A 15,035-nucleotide genomic window follows, 5' to 3' on the forward strand; every position below is an offset into this window, starting at 1 on the left:
TACCTCTGTTCCCTTTGTAAGTAGGACTTACAAATTCTCAGCACAGTACTATCATTAGTTTTACTACAGACTTTTAAAGCCCCTCTTTTGATCCTCACCCAAAACCAAAAAGAACAAAGTTCTGTGTGCTAGGGGTGGAAGGAGGCACTGATACAGAAGTATCTCAGCGGCTTAAGATCACATACTTAGCACATATTGGCACCAAAGGTAGAAAGGAGTCAATAGGTGGTCCCAAGTGACATTCCCCCAACCCACCTCATCCCCAGCAGCCACCTTATTCTCCTAGGGCTAGGCCCGATTCTGTCTACTTCAGTTTCCCTGCTAATCCATAAGGTATTAGTTGGAACAAGGGAAAGGCCTGGGATGGAGCAGAGATAACAAGTATCAGGCTGCACACATCCCTAGATTCAACATCAACCTTCTTCCCCATGCACCACACTTTGCTTTCCCTGAACATACAAAGATACGAGCAAGGGCTGGAGAGATGGCGCAGTGGTTAAGAGCACTGATTGCTCTTCCAGAGGTCATGAGTTCAAATCCCAGCAACCAATGGTGGCTCACAACCATCTGTAACGAGATTCGATGCCCTCTTCTGGTGTGTCTGAAGACAGTGACAGTGTACTTGTCATATATAAAATGAATAAATGTTTTAAAAATTAATTAAAAAAAAAGATAGGAGCAAGTGCATAGATGTGCCCACATATTTCTCTATTTTGCATGTCTGCATGCCTCAGCACATGTATAGGTCAGAGGACAACCTGTGAGAGTCTGTTCTTTCTCCCATCACTTGAGTCCTAAAGGCTCAACTCAGGTCGCCAGGCTCAGCAGCAAGCATTACTGGCTGAACCACTTAGTTCCCTTTACCAGCTCAAGTCCACAGTATTTCTAAAGGGCTATAAATGAAAAGTCCTCTATTGCTTTAGAGGGACATAGGAACCATCTACTCCTCAGGTTGCTACCTGACTGTTTCCCTACTATTAAGCTTTGCTAAAGACAGAAAGGCAAACTTTAGGGCTATGCAGATGGCCCAAGAGGTAAAGGCACTTGCTGCCAAGACTGACAACCAGAGTTCCATCCCTAGAACCTACAGGGTGGAAGAATGAAGGAGAGAACAGGCTCCTATAAGTTTTTTTCTGACATCCACATCCACATACTATTGTACACACACACACACACACACACACACACACACACACACACACACACACACGCATGCATGCACACACATGTTTAATAAGGAAAGGAAGCTTGGCTTTTGTGGGGAATTTAAAACCAAACCACACAAACGTGAGTAGACAGACACAGCTGCAAGGGCAACAGCAACCTAGTCTGCTCTCCACTGAACTCATGCTTTTGTGGGAACCCTGGCCTCAGTGAGGAAGCAGCAGCCAGGAAAAGGTCCTACCCACCTATCAAATAGCCATGGTAGGACAGGGTATACACACCCAACTGTCCCACTGGGCACAGACTATGGGCAAGACACATGACCTCAGACCTCTGGGAGATCCCCTGCCCCTCCCTCCTACCAATCTGAGGTAAGTTTTTCTGTTTGAGGATTCCCCTGGCAAAAAACGGGAGAACACAAATGAACCTGAGCAAAGAGAGGTCAAAGAAGGCAGGTGTACAGTAAATAAAGCATAGGAATCTACTATGTCCTAATACAATCTTAAACACTTGTTCTGAAATTGGCTGGCTGACCTAGATAAGACAGGGTATCCTGGCTTTCTCTTGAGGCCTCAGTTCCTTATTTTTATAGAACTGGCAAATCTAAGGCTGGGTGGTGGTGCATGCCTTTAATTCCAGCATCCCGGAGGCAGAGGCAAGAAGATCTCTGAGTTGGAGGCTAGCCTCATCTGCAGAGGGAGCTCTACCATCCAAGTTCTATAGAGTGGGTTCTAGAACAGCCAGGGCCACATAAAGAAACCCTGTCACAAGCAAACAAAATCTGTCAAATAAGAAAGCATGGTGAGCGGGGCTCGGGATTTAGCTCAGTGGTAGAGCGCTTACCTAGGAAGCGCAAGGCCCTGGGTTCGGTCCCCAGCTCCGAAAAAAAAAAAAAAAGAACCAAAAAAAAAAAAAAAAAAAAAGAAAGCATGGTGAGCATATATCTGTAATCCCAATACTCAGGAGGTTAAGACATGAAGATTGTCACAAGTTCAAGGTGCCAGAGCACCTGGTCTACCTGGAGAGTTCCTAGAGTGAGACCCTATCTCAAAACCCAAACAACAAGAAGAAGCAAAAATTTAAAAATGATCTAAGAGCTATCCTTCCCAGTACTGATGATCCATGTTCCAAGACCAAAACAATCAGAAGTGGGCCTGGCTAAAACTTCTGTGCCCTAACACAGTCCTAGCTACTCTATTCTGAAGCCCATGCAGGCACAAATATGTAGCTTCTACTTGGCCCAGAGGCTAGCACCATTGCCATGGCCAGAGCTAGACATTTCTGCTGAGTCAAAGCCAAATGGAGGGAAAGGGAGTGAGGCTCATGTTTCTAAGAGGTTATCTGAGCACAGCAGGGACTGGGTGAGCCACAGGATACTCACCTCCACCCAAGAGATCACTGATGCTCATAAATCTCTAGGAGGAGGTACAACCAGGGAGAAATGGGTACAAGCAATTGATACTGATTCAAAAGTGCTATCTGGATGTCAGAGGTAAAACAAAGGACAGAAAACCACCTACATAGGACCATCAACAATGGAAGAATAAATGCTTGTAGCTGAAAGAAGGAAGATCTAGAGAAGTCAAAGAACAAACTAAGAAACTAGGATAGTGATTCTAATGCATGACCCTTTAATATAGTTGTGCTACTTCACAACTGCAAATTTGCTGTTATTAATTGTAATGTAAATATCTGTTTTCCAATGGTCTTAGGCAAAAAATGGTTGTATTACCCCAAAGGGGGTTGCAAGCCACAGACCATTGGCTCCTAGGGTCATCTTTTCTGCAGACTCTACTGCTATCATTTCATTTCCCCTTCTATCCTTGACAGTGCTGAGTATCAAACCCAGGGGCCGCCGAGTGCTAGATAAGAGCTCCACTACTGAGTTATAAGAAGGCAGAAATGCCCTTCTCTTCAGAGCTTCAACTGATTCTATTTCATGGGATAATGATCCAAAAATTTCAGGAGGGCCTAAAAGCGCCCAGCTGGATATAGAGTGCACAATAGGGTCAGAGAAAGAACAAAGTGTGTATGTGTGCAACGCACTCAATTCCAGCCCAGTTACATGTTCCCTCTCTTAGTCAATACATGGTAAAAAGTTAATGCTTGCAGGCCCTTTGTACAAAGCCTGAGGTGATGGCCATCTGTCCCTGTATAAGCTAGACTGGAAACAGGGGGACAGCGGAAAGCCTGGGGACAAAGTCCCCTTGCCCGGCACGTGTTGTGTACTCTGCACCAGGGAAACCTCTAGAGGAGGCCTAGAAACCAGGGGCCACGTACTTCAGGGGAGAGCCCATAGGACTTGAGGTTTTACAGAGAAAAGCTGAGGGCAGCCCAGTCAGGGGAAATGTGTAGCCATAGTGCTGATAAGGAAAGGCCTTAAACCTGCTGTGGTCAGCTCTTCCTGTATGTTTGGGCCCCTTACTGGAAGGCCCCAATGGGGGGGTAGCTAAATAGACACACACATACAAAAGCTGCTCTTGACGTGGGTTACTATTCACACCAGGTGCTCAATAGCTCCAACCTGCCTCAGTGAACATCTGAGTCCAGATGCCCAACAGCAATCTTGCTTATTCTAACATCCATCCTGAGGCTAATATGGAACCCAGAAACTAATGGAGGTCCTCAGCTTTTCATTCTCTGCTTTCTTTTTATCCCTAAGATACTTCCAAACCCAGGTCTTTCTCTAGTAAGTATCCCAGGGAAAACATGACTTCAAGCCAGCCAGGTAGAAGGGTTGTGATTTTTCTCCAAAGCAACAGAAACCATTACCTGAATAGCTCGTGCTTAATAGAAGGGGTAAGTGGCCCTTCGTCCCACCCATTCCACAAATATTTCTAGCTCTGAGAGACAACTGAGAAGAGCAGCCAGGCTTTACTAGTGCTACTGTTCCATGATGACCTACTATGTATCAAGTGTTAAAGGGATTTACCAAAGTAAATCAAACCATAACAAAACATCAAAACCATCCCAACAGTGGAGTCCTTTAACCCATTCTTCAACTAAGGAAAGGGTCCAGAAAAAAGAGTCACTTGCTCAGGAGCGGTACCTGAACCAACCAGCTTATAACAAACATACAGGTCACCTAGAAACCAAGAACAGACCTAGAAAGAACTGATAGAGTCCCAGGGAGCACCACAATTTCAGGGAGGGGGAACCAGCTTAAGAGCCACGTAACAGTTATAAACTAGGACTAGAACTAAAAGCAACATCTTCTGATTCCCAGTTCAAAGATGTCAGAGAACGATTTTCCTTCAAAGACAGCAGAATCACTGGTGTGGGAGAACAAGCCACACTCTAGTCTCCGTTCATGTAAGTATAAGATTTCATAACTATATGTTTGGTCAAAGATTCATAGCCACAACAGACTCAAAGATCGAGCTTGGGCTTAGCAAACAGTATTAAGAAATTACTAATTCTAGGCTGGCACAGTAGCATATGCCTTTAACCCCAGCAATTGGGAGGCAGAGGCAAGTAATCTCTGAGAATTTGAGGCCAATCTGGTTTACATAGAAAGTTCCAGGGGTTGGGGATTTAGCTCAGTGGTAGAGCGCTTGCCTAGCAAGCGGAAGGCCCTGGGTTCGGTCCCCAGCTCCGGAAAAAAAAAAAAAAAAGAAAAGAAAAGAAAAAAGAAAGTTCCAGAACAGCCAGGACTAACAGAGTCTCAAAAAAATTTTTTTTACCAATTCTTAGCTGTGCATAGTGATGTGCACCTAAAATTTCAGCTCTTAAGAGGCTGAAGAAGGGTGATTTCAAGTTCCAGGCTAGCCTAGGCTAGAGAATGAGACTGTTCAGAAAAGAAAAAAAAATGTTGCTAGCTATGACAACAACACTTTGCTTATGTTAAAATGAGAGAAAACAATGTAGATGTATCTGTTAAAGAAGCACAGAGAAATACTTATGAATGAAATGATAATACAATGTAGTTCATAAAGTAAGGCTATCCATGTGTTAATCACTTTGTGAAGCTATGTCATTAAATCTGAAAGGGTTCACTATTTTCTCTACTTTTATGCAAGTTAAAAGAAAAAACTCTAATATAGAAATTTGTAGAGATCTAGATTTTTTTTAGATAAGACAAATATAGCCTTGGCTGTCATAGAACCTGCAATGTACACCAGATTGTCCTTGAACTCAAGGAGATCTAACCTGCTTTTGCCTCCTGACTAAAGGTATGCTTCACCATGCCCAATCTCACATACACAGGAATAAACAAGGGCACTAAACAGACACCATCCCCAGTATACCATACAAGAGAAATCTCTGGGAACAAACTCGTACATACCAAAGTGACAATATGATACAGTTAACCCACATACAAAATCCTGACTCTACATACTTTTATATAACCCTGGACAAGTCTCTCCCCACTTCTGAGACAATTTTTGGTTCCACATTCACCTAGATTTGGGGATAATAAAAGGGTTTCCACACCAGGTGGTAGTGGTGCACACCTTTAATCCTAGCACTCAGAAGGAACATGCAGACAGATCTCTGAGTTCAAGACTAGCCTGGTCTACAGAGCAAATTCCAGGATAGCCAGGGAGGTCTACACAGAAACACTGACTTGAAAAACAAAACAAGGGGCTGGGGATTTAGCTCAGTGGTAGAGCGCTTACCTAGGAAGCGCAAGGCCCTGGGTTCAGCCCCCAGCTCCGAAAAAAAGAAGCAAAAAAAAAAAAAAAAAAAAAAAAACAAAAAAACAAAAAAACAAAAAAAAACCAAAAAACAAAAAACAAAAAAAAAAAACCAAAAAAGAAAGTAACTAACCAACCAACTAAACACCCAACTGTCTGAATAACTAAGTGGGTTTCCTGGAGTCTTGGTAGAACAGTATGTCAATAGTGATGCCCCTTTATCACTACTATTGCTGTTATCATTACGCACTTAACACAATCCAAGACCAGATGCCAAATGTTAACTTGAGCTCTGTGCCTGTTTACCCTAAAATATCAAGCAGTTACCTCTGCCTCAATCCTGTCTCAAGGACTGCTATTGACTACTAGGACACAGCTCAGAAGCCTTAAGCCCTTCAGCCCTCAGAACCTAGGCAGAGACTCACCTACAGCCCGGAATAGACAGGCACCATCCTCCTTCATCTGCTTGATGATGAAGCCTTTCTTGTCCCGCAAGGCCTTTTCAAACCAGTGTTCCTGCTGGGGGAAAGAGTGGGAAGATCAGCAACAGGGAAGCCCATACACCTTTTCTCCACGGTTCTGCCTTCGAGTGCCTGAGAGGACCAGGTGATGGCCAAAAGGATACTGGGAAAGTCACAGCCCTTCTTGACTACTCTGTGGTCATGAAGCAGGAGACTCAGTCAATGAACAAGAAAAAGACTTAATCCCAGAGAGATTCCCAGATTCTGCAAACAGAAACTTCATCTGCTTTCAGATCCCTGCTCTCAATCTTCCAAGACCTGGCCCAGGCAGCCAGGGACCTAGACCTCCTAAGTGCCTAAACGTGGTGCTTTATCAAGAAGTTTCATCCTGGAAAGAAAGATGCTGAAGACAGTACCTAACTAGAACCCAGATCTTGAGCCCATAAACATGGGGAATCCTAAGATATATTGTGTAAGGCAGAAAATGAACCAAGTATGATCTCAAGTGTGTGCAAACACACTTCTACATATTTAAACAAGACTCTACATATGCATACACACACACACACACACACACACACACACACACACAGCACAAAATTGGAAAAAAAAGTAGACAATAAAATATAATCCCTAGGGGCAGGAGAGATGGCTCAGCAGTTAAAAGCACTGACTGCCCATCTAAAAGACCTGAGTTCAATTCCCAGCAACCAGAGATGGTGGCTCAAAACCATCTGTAATGGGATCCAATGTCCTCTTCTGGTGTGTCTGAAGACAGTGATGGTGTACTCATATACATAAATAAATACAATCTTTTATTCCTAAGTATTAACATTATAGATGATTTTATTTGCCTCTCCCAATAAAGATATACAATTCATTATCCAAAATTCCAAATCTCAAAATGCTTTGAACATCAAAAGACTTGAAAAAATACATAAAATTCAAAGTCTTCACCTAATTCATGCCCCATCATAACCTGAATAGAATATACAAAATACCCTACTTGAGGGTCAAGGTTCAAACATTTTCATGCAGAAACATTTAGGCACTTGATCATGAGATGCTGTTTCAGTCTCTGTTAAAGTATTATATAATACAAAGTATAAACACCAGGAAACTTTGAAATTCTGAATAGTTTCTAAATTTCAAATCACATTTGATTCCAAAATGTTTGGTTAATGAACCTATAAAACTCATACTTCTAGATTAAAATAATAATGACCTTGACAGTTTAAGACATTTTCATTTCAAAACAAGGAGCAGGTATTTCTCAGGTCCCTCACGCCCTCTGCTGGCTACCAGAGGCAGACAGCTTGACCTAGCAACACAGCTGCACCACAAAAGAGGAAGCCTGTTCCTAGGGGACATTACCCTACCTAGGAACTTATAGGCTCCCTGTTAAAGATGACCACAAAGCCGCATTTTTGTACCCTACTACAGGAAATGGATAGAATCCATCTCCTGGAAAAACCAGAGTAGGTATAGTGCCTGGAGGTCTAAATTCCTGGTTTTCAACTCAGCCGGCTCCATCACTGCATTGTTTCCTGGTGGTAGGGAAGCTGCCTAAACTCATACCAGCTACAAAAATCGAAAGCAATTGGTCTACTGATATATCAGCCAAGATCACATGAGTTTTGTCAGGACCTAAAGAGGCTCTGTAATACCATATACTGGTGAGGTGGTCACTAAACATAAAAGAGGAAAAAACTGGGGCAGGAGAGATGCCTCAGCAGTTAAGAACACTGACTGTTCTTCCAGAGGTCCTGAGTTCAATTCCCAGCAACCACATGGTGGCTCACAACCATCTGTAATGGGATCTGATGCCCTCTTCTGGTGTGTCTGAAGACCACAGTACAGTGTACTCAAATGTATAAAAGAAATTTTTAAAAAATGTTTTAAAATTAAAGGCTTACAGGTGTAGACCCAAGAGGGAAAGACCAACATAAAGGAATGTACAAGGGCTGCAGAGATGGCTTAGCAGTTAAGAGCACTGGCTGTTCTTCCAGAGGGACCGGAGTTCAATTCCCAGCGATGACATGCTGGCTCACAACCATGGGATGGGAGCTGATGCCCTTTGTCATGCAGGCATACATTCAGAGACAGCACTCGTATGGATGCATAAATAAATCTTTAAAAAAAGAGAGATGTACAACCCACGCATGGTGGGGCATGCCTTCAATTCCAGCACTTGGGAGGCAGAGATGAGGCTAGTCCCGAGCCCCCAAAGAGATGATATACAATGGAAATACACTCAGAAAGTCCTAGGTGATTGTCTAGACAGAGGATGAAGATGGACAAGGGAAAACCTAACCAGCCCCACCCTTTGGACCAGGAAGGTGTGTCAACCTTTGTAGAGATGACAAATACACCTGTAAGCCTTTAATGTGCTTCCCTGGACAGCACAAACCCATCTGTTTGTACACAACCTTCCAGCAGCCCAGGTGCTTGTCCTGCCCTGGAGGCTGTGCACTAGCACACTAACTAGTTATTCTTGAGTTTATCCTTGCCCACATTGTTAGCCATCTCCCAGAACCACAAGGACTAACTCACTAAGGGGTGTCCAGAAGAGAAACTTTTAACTATAACCCCACACCTTAAAAAGGGGAGAGTTAAAAGAGGGAGAATGGCATTCTCCCAGGTATAGGTGGAAGACAGAAGTAGAGACAAGAAGAGAAAAAGGGGCCTCCTAGTTAATCATCTCACAAAATATGAGTCATCCTGGGACAGGCATTGAAGACACAAAAATGAATCAGACTTGGTCTCTACCCTGATAAACTTCGAGGGGGTTGGGGATTTAGCTCAGTGGTAGAGCGCTTGCCTAGCGAGCGCAAGGCCCTGGGTTCGGTCCCCAGCCCCGGGGGAAAAAAAAAAAAAAAGACTGATAAACTTCGAGGAGAGGGGTAAAAAAAAATACACAATGACGACATACAGTTTGAGTGGGGCTGAAAAACAGATGAATGCTCCCTGGCTTTTGTGAAGCAGGAAGAGACCTTAACCTGACATTAAGGGTGGCAGTTGAGCAAAGAATCAAGACTTGCTTGGTAAGTGGATGAGAAATAAAATTATTTCTGCCACCAAGCATCAGAGATGCTCAAAGCCTGTCAACGTGTATAGGAGAGCAAAGATGCCAGCAAAACTAGGCAGCTAAGCAGGGAAAAGCCAGAAAGGATAAACTCATATTAGCTGAGTGCCTATGCCAGGTGCCAGATACAAAAGTGACCTCATTTCATTGTCCTCACTACAACCCAAGTGGCAGGAAACATTACCCACATTTCGCAAAGGCAGAAAGGAGCTGCAGTCTGGGTAGTAGCAAAGCCTAGTAGTAGAAATGGAGCACATGATGTACTATGAGCAGTGACACATACCTGGTAGCAAGTCCTGGAGAAATTCTAAATGTGCCTAAAAATAAAGGAAGTCTGGCGAGACAGACCTTTTGTGCAAGTAGGGTGTGGGCCCTATGGTAACTGAGTGGCGTCTAGATCTGCATCTAGAGGATGGACCACTAAGCATCCACTGGCCTTGGTTTGAAACACTAGGGCTCTAGCTTTCTCCCTCTCTCACTTTGGGAAGAAAATGTTTAGGAAGTGCTGGAGGGCTGGAGAATAGTCCAACAATCTACAGATTTATTCTGTATTGGTGTCCTGGCCCAAAAAGATTAAGTCTCAGCCCTGAACTTTACATGTTCAAGACCAATCCTGGAGCAGAGTCTGTCTCTCACTCTCTCCCTATCTTTGAGCCTTAGCAAAATGACTAGACAAAGCTGTGTGACACCATGGTATCAAATCCCAAGACCTAAGACAGGACCCTGTTTAAAAGCTGATTTAAAAGCCTAAAAGCTGGTGGTGTGAGGTGGGCACGCATGGACCCTGCACGGGCCGCAGACCTATGGGGCCGCCAGGTTGTGGGGCAAGGACCGGCTCAGAGCCAAAATTGGAACTCCAAGATGGATGATCAGGATCCTGGGGGCATTAGCCCCCTTCAACAAATGGCAGCCTCCAGAGCTGGGGCTGTGGTCACCTCCCTCTTCATGACACCCCTATATGTGGTGAAGGTCCGCCTTCAGTCTCAGAGACCCTTGGTAGCTATCAAATTGACAACTCCCTCCAGATTCTGGAGTCTTTCCTACACCAAATCACCCTCTACTCTACAATCCACACATACTGCAGCTCCCATACTGTAGTGGTGTCCTGGAGCCCCTGTACCTGTGCCCAAATGGTACTCGCTGCACCACCTGGTTTTAGGATCCTACACTGGCACCTTGGATGCCTTTGTGAAGATTGTGAGGCATGAGGGCACCAGGACCCTGTGGAGCAGCCTCCCAGCTACTGTGGTGATGACTGTGCCTACTACCACCAGCTACTTCACGGCTTAATACTAACTCAAGGCCTTCCTATGTGGTCAGTCCTTGACCTCTGACCTCTATGTACCCATAGTGGCTGGTGCCCTCACCTGAATGGGCATTCTGACAGTGGTCAGCCCCTTGGAGCTTGTGCGGATCAAGCTGCAGGCTCAGCACACGTCATACAGTGAACTGGCTACCTGTGTTCAAGCTGTAGTGGCTCAGGGTGGCTGGTATCTCACAGCTCCTCAAGATGCACCCTTCTCAGCTCTTGTACTGGGTCAACTATGAGCTGGTGAAGAGCTGGCTGAGTGGACTAAGACCCAAGAACAGACATCTGTGGGCGGCAGCTGTGTGGCTGGTGGCATCTCAGGAATGGTGGCTGCCTCCGTTACCCTACTCTTCAATGTGGTGAAGACCCAGCGACAAATGTCACTGGGAGCAGTAGAGGCTGTGAGAGGTTTCCTCCCCAGGATCATCAAGGCTGCACCCTCCTGCGCCATCATGATCAGCACTTAAGACTTTTGCAAAAGCTTCTTCCAGAGGCTCAACCAGGAGCAGCCTCTGGACCACTGAAGGCTGAGGAGTAACTGGCTCGTGCTCAGGTGGGAACAGGAGACTGAGCCAAGTGCCTTCCCTCCCAGTCCAGTCACCTAGGCTGTCCTCATCTGGATTCCTGCTGTTTCCCTTCCCAGGATTGCCACTCTCCCACCTCCGAGTTCAAGACCAAATCTGACGGTTGCCCTGCTTTGTATCCCTATGTTTCTTATAGCTTGGCCCCGAGGAGCCAAAAGCCCGGGTCAGGCAGTATTCCCAACCATTTGTTCCTTGTCTAAAGATGATGATCTTCTGTAGGGAAAAAAGTATAAAAGCCTAAGAGAAGTTGGAACGGGCTATGGAACCACTGATTTAGGTTTCGATGCAGTTCTACCAACTAAAAGCCAAATGATGAACTGCAATAGTGTTCCAATCTGTGAAATAGGAATATACACTTCCTAGTAAGTGGGATAGTAGGCAGTACTTCTGGCCAGTAGAGTGAAGGGGAGCAGGTGAGACAATGTCTATGTACCTTGGGTGCTGTCTTTAAATTCACTATATAGATGGAGATCTGCCTGCCTCCTATATAGAGTGCTGGGATTAACAGGGTACCATATCTGTCTGGAACTTTCTTTCCAAAGTGCTATCAAGCCAGCCACTTCAGGTAGATGGAAAACATGGTAAAACCAGTATATATACCTAACACTGCAGTAGAACATCTCTTAATGAGTTCCCATCCCCTCCCTGATCTGGATTAGGCTGAATGATGACAACCTGAAAATATCAGACCTAATGCCTAGAACCTGTATGTGATTTAAAAGGATTTTGCAGAAGTGACTGAGAATCTTTAGATGGGGAATTCATATTGGAACATTAAGTGGGGCCTGAGCACGATGTCAGTTGTGGATGTTAATTTACTTTCAACTTGACTAGACTTGCAATCACATAAAAGAAAACACTACATGTGTTCAGAGAGTCTCCAGATTAAATCTAACTTATCACCTGAATGTGGGTGACACCATTAAATATAGGCTGGGGTCTCAGGCTGAATAAAAAGAGGAAAAGGAAAAAGGAAGTTGAGCATCTGTATTCTTCACTTCTTCCCTGATGCAGCATGATTTGCTGTCTTACATTCCCACCGCCATGCCTTGCCCACTCTGATGGGACTGTATCCCCCAAATAAATCTCTCAAGCTGCTTTTGTCAGGTATTCTGTTACAGCAACAAGAGAAAAGAAATAGTACCCTAGGTGGGTTGGGGATTTAGCTCAGTGGTAGAGCGCTTGCCTAGGAAGCGCAAGGCCCTGGGTTCGGTCCCCAGCTCCGAAAAAAAGAACCAAAAAAAAAAAAAAAAGAAAAAGAAAAAAGAAACAGTACCCAGAAGTGGGGTCACTGCTGTGAATACTGTTCAGACCATTTGTAAGCGTCTGGAGGTGGCTGCAGGAAGAACCTGAAAAGGTTTAGTTCTGTGGGCTAGAGAAGACCTGGAGTTTCAAAGTAGAGCTTAACAGTCTACTCTGGTGGGAATGTGGAGTAACAGAACAGACAGAAATGTGAACAACAAAGTCCTGGTTAAAGAGATCTCAGCCATGTATAAGGACTAGAGGCCATTTGTTTTATATTCTGGCAAAATAATCTGGCTCGTTATGCCCACCAGATCATTTAAGCAAGGTTAAATTCAAAAGTAATGGACTAAGTTGGTTGTAGAAAATGTGAAGTCAGCATAACCTCTAGGTTTAGAGTTATTACTGTGGTTACTACTTATTGCATTAATCCACTGAGGGCACACAAACCATCCAAAGCTGGAAATGTACAGTTTGGTGAGCAAAAAAGCATAAACCAGGTTAAAGTTTTAACTAGGTATGGTGGTTATGTTTATAGTCCTAACATTTGGGAGGTAGAGACAAGAGGATTAGGAAGTCAAAGTCAGCCTGAGCTATAATAACCTACTTTGAGGCCACAATGAGCTACATTAGACCCTAACTCAAAAAATAAAGTTACAGATAGAAATAAGCAGTGTGATGAGGAAAGGAGCTTTAAGAGCTCGAATACCTTAAAGTTGAAGGCAGTATGGTTTGGACAAAGTGGCTAGAAGTGTAATGAAATTTGTGCAATTAAGAAAAACTCTAAGTTCTATATTATACATATATAATATAGCAAGACCCTACATACCCAGGAAAGGCTCCGGGCTATAAAACTAAAAAACATAATGCCAAAAAAAGCAGAGCCTCTAGAGTAAACTGCAGGAAACACTAGAGAAGACAGAGAAAAGGCCACAGCACCTGCGCTTCAAGGAGACTAGGTTCCATCTTGAGCTGGTAGCATAACTTGACATCATCCACATCATGTGGGTTTTCAGACATCCAGAATTCAACAAGGTGAAGCCATATACCAAGGTATTTCGTAGCAGGGTCAGATTGCCTGCAATAAGACCCTAAGAGGCCATTTTATGAAGCTATGAAAGTGATGCTTTTTGCAGAGGTAACCTCAAGGGTATTCGTGATGCCAGAAACATCTGCCAAGGAAAGAAAGCTTTAGGCCAGTGGTCCTCAATCTTCTTAATGCTGCAACCCTTTAATATACAGCTCCAAACGTTGTGGTGATCCCCCCAACCATAAAACTATTTTCAGTATTATTCCATAACTGTAATTTTGCTACTGTTATGAATCATCATGTAAATATGTTCATGTGTTTTTTGATGTGATTCTGTGAAAGGGTTTGGCGCCCAGATTGAGAGCCTCTGTTTTAGGGGCTGAGTGAAGCTGACTCAAGATAGAGGCTACATATGCTCAAAGCACCAGAGCTGATGACGGTACAACTACCCAAGCTTGTTAGAATGCAGGTGATGACATAAAAAGCCCAGGTAATGGGCTTGAAATGAGAGCTCAGGGTTTTCCCTGGTGGGTTTCAGTCTTGCTTTCATTTAATCTCTCTTTGCTAATATCCTCATTCCTCTCTTCTGGAATAGGAATGTTTGCTCATTGTCATTGTACATTAGATAATGCAACTTGTTTGTTAATTTTACAGACGCTCACAATTAAGTCTCACTATGCAACCCTGGCTGGTCTAGAACTGCTTAGATCTACCTGCCTCTACCTCCCAGTTGATGGTATTAATAGTATACACTACCTCACCAGGCCTTAAACTTAAAGATTTTTGAACAATGTTAGAACTGCTAAGAATCTGGCTACTCTTACGATGAACTAAATGTGGTAACCTACCTTGAGACAGCTATCAGATGCAAAGGAACAGGAGTAAAATGTTGATATTTAAAGGTAATATGTTTGGGTGCCAAGTTGAGAATGGGTAGACTTGTGATGATTAACCCCCATTATTAACTCAAATGGATTTGAAATTACCTAGGAAACATACATCATGGTGTGCCTCTTAGGGAATTTCAAGAGCATTAACAGAAGAGCGAAGGCCCACCCTAAACATGACACCACCCAATGGGCTTGAGGTCCTATACTTAAGTAGAAAAGGAGAATGTGTAGCCACATCCACCTCTCTGCTTCCTGACTGCAGACATGTGACCAGCTGCCTTACACTCCTGCCACCAGATGCTGTAAGATGTTCAGTAAACACCAACACCTTGATTTTGGTTGGCCAAGTAAAAACCATTTTGAACTTTTGACCACCAAAACTAAAACGGAATTTATCTGTTGTTCTAAGCCAAACAGTCTATAGTTATTTGTCACAACAACCGCAGGAAATTAACATGTCCCCGTTGTAGTACCCCTTTGGTATGTGAGCTCTAGGGCTTTGTGGCTGAGACTACACACAGCAAGGCTTCCATTCTGTATGATCCGCCTCCCTAGAAAGGGTTAGAATTAAAAGGCAGTAGGGGCTTGAAATCCTCCCTCTCAGCCTGGGAAGTTGCTGACCCAGCCTGTGGG

At 44.0% G+C, this 15,035-nt stretch overlaps 1 protein-coding gene and 1 pseudogene across 18 annotated transcripts in view; one reads left to right on the plus strand and one right to left on the minus strand.

Annotated features, from left to right (window-relative positions):
• Otud5 (OTU deubiquitinase 5) overlaps positions 1–15,035 on the minus strand; it is a 33,148-nt gene that overhangs the window by 11,855 nt on the left and 6,258 nt on the right. For 10 of the 18 annotated variants that reach the window (XM_087600269.1, XM_087600267.1, XM_087600268.1 and 7 more), the window contains one exon: positions 6,227–6,320. In XM_087600269.1, coding sequence (XP_087456395.1) covers positions 6,227–6,320 — 94 coding nt within the window. The remainder of the gene's footprint in view (positions 1–6,226; positions 6,321–15,035) is intronic. The other 8 variants (XM_087600273.1, XM_087600271.1, XM_087600265.1 and 5 more) reach the window with 1 other exon arrangement.
• Positions 10,209–11,180, plus strand: Slc25a39-ps6 (solute carrier family 25 member 39, pseudogene 6; annotated as a pseudogene).

Source organism: Rattus norvegicus, chromosome X, assembly GCF_021556685.1.
Source record: "Rattus norvegicus strain SHRSP/BbbUtx chromosome X, alternate assembly SHRSP_T2T, whole genome shotgun sequence".
NCBI lineage: Eukaryota > Metazoa > Chordata > Mammalia > Rodentia > Muridae > Rattus > Rattus norvegicus.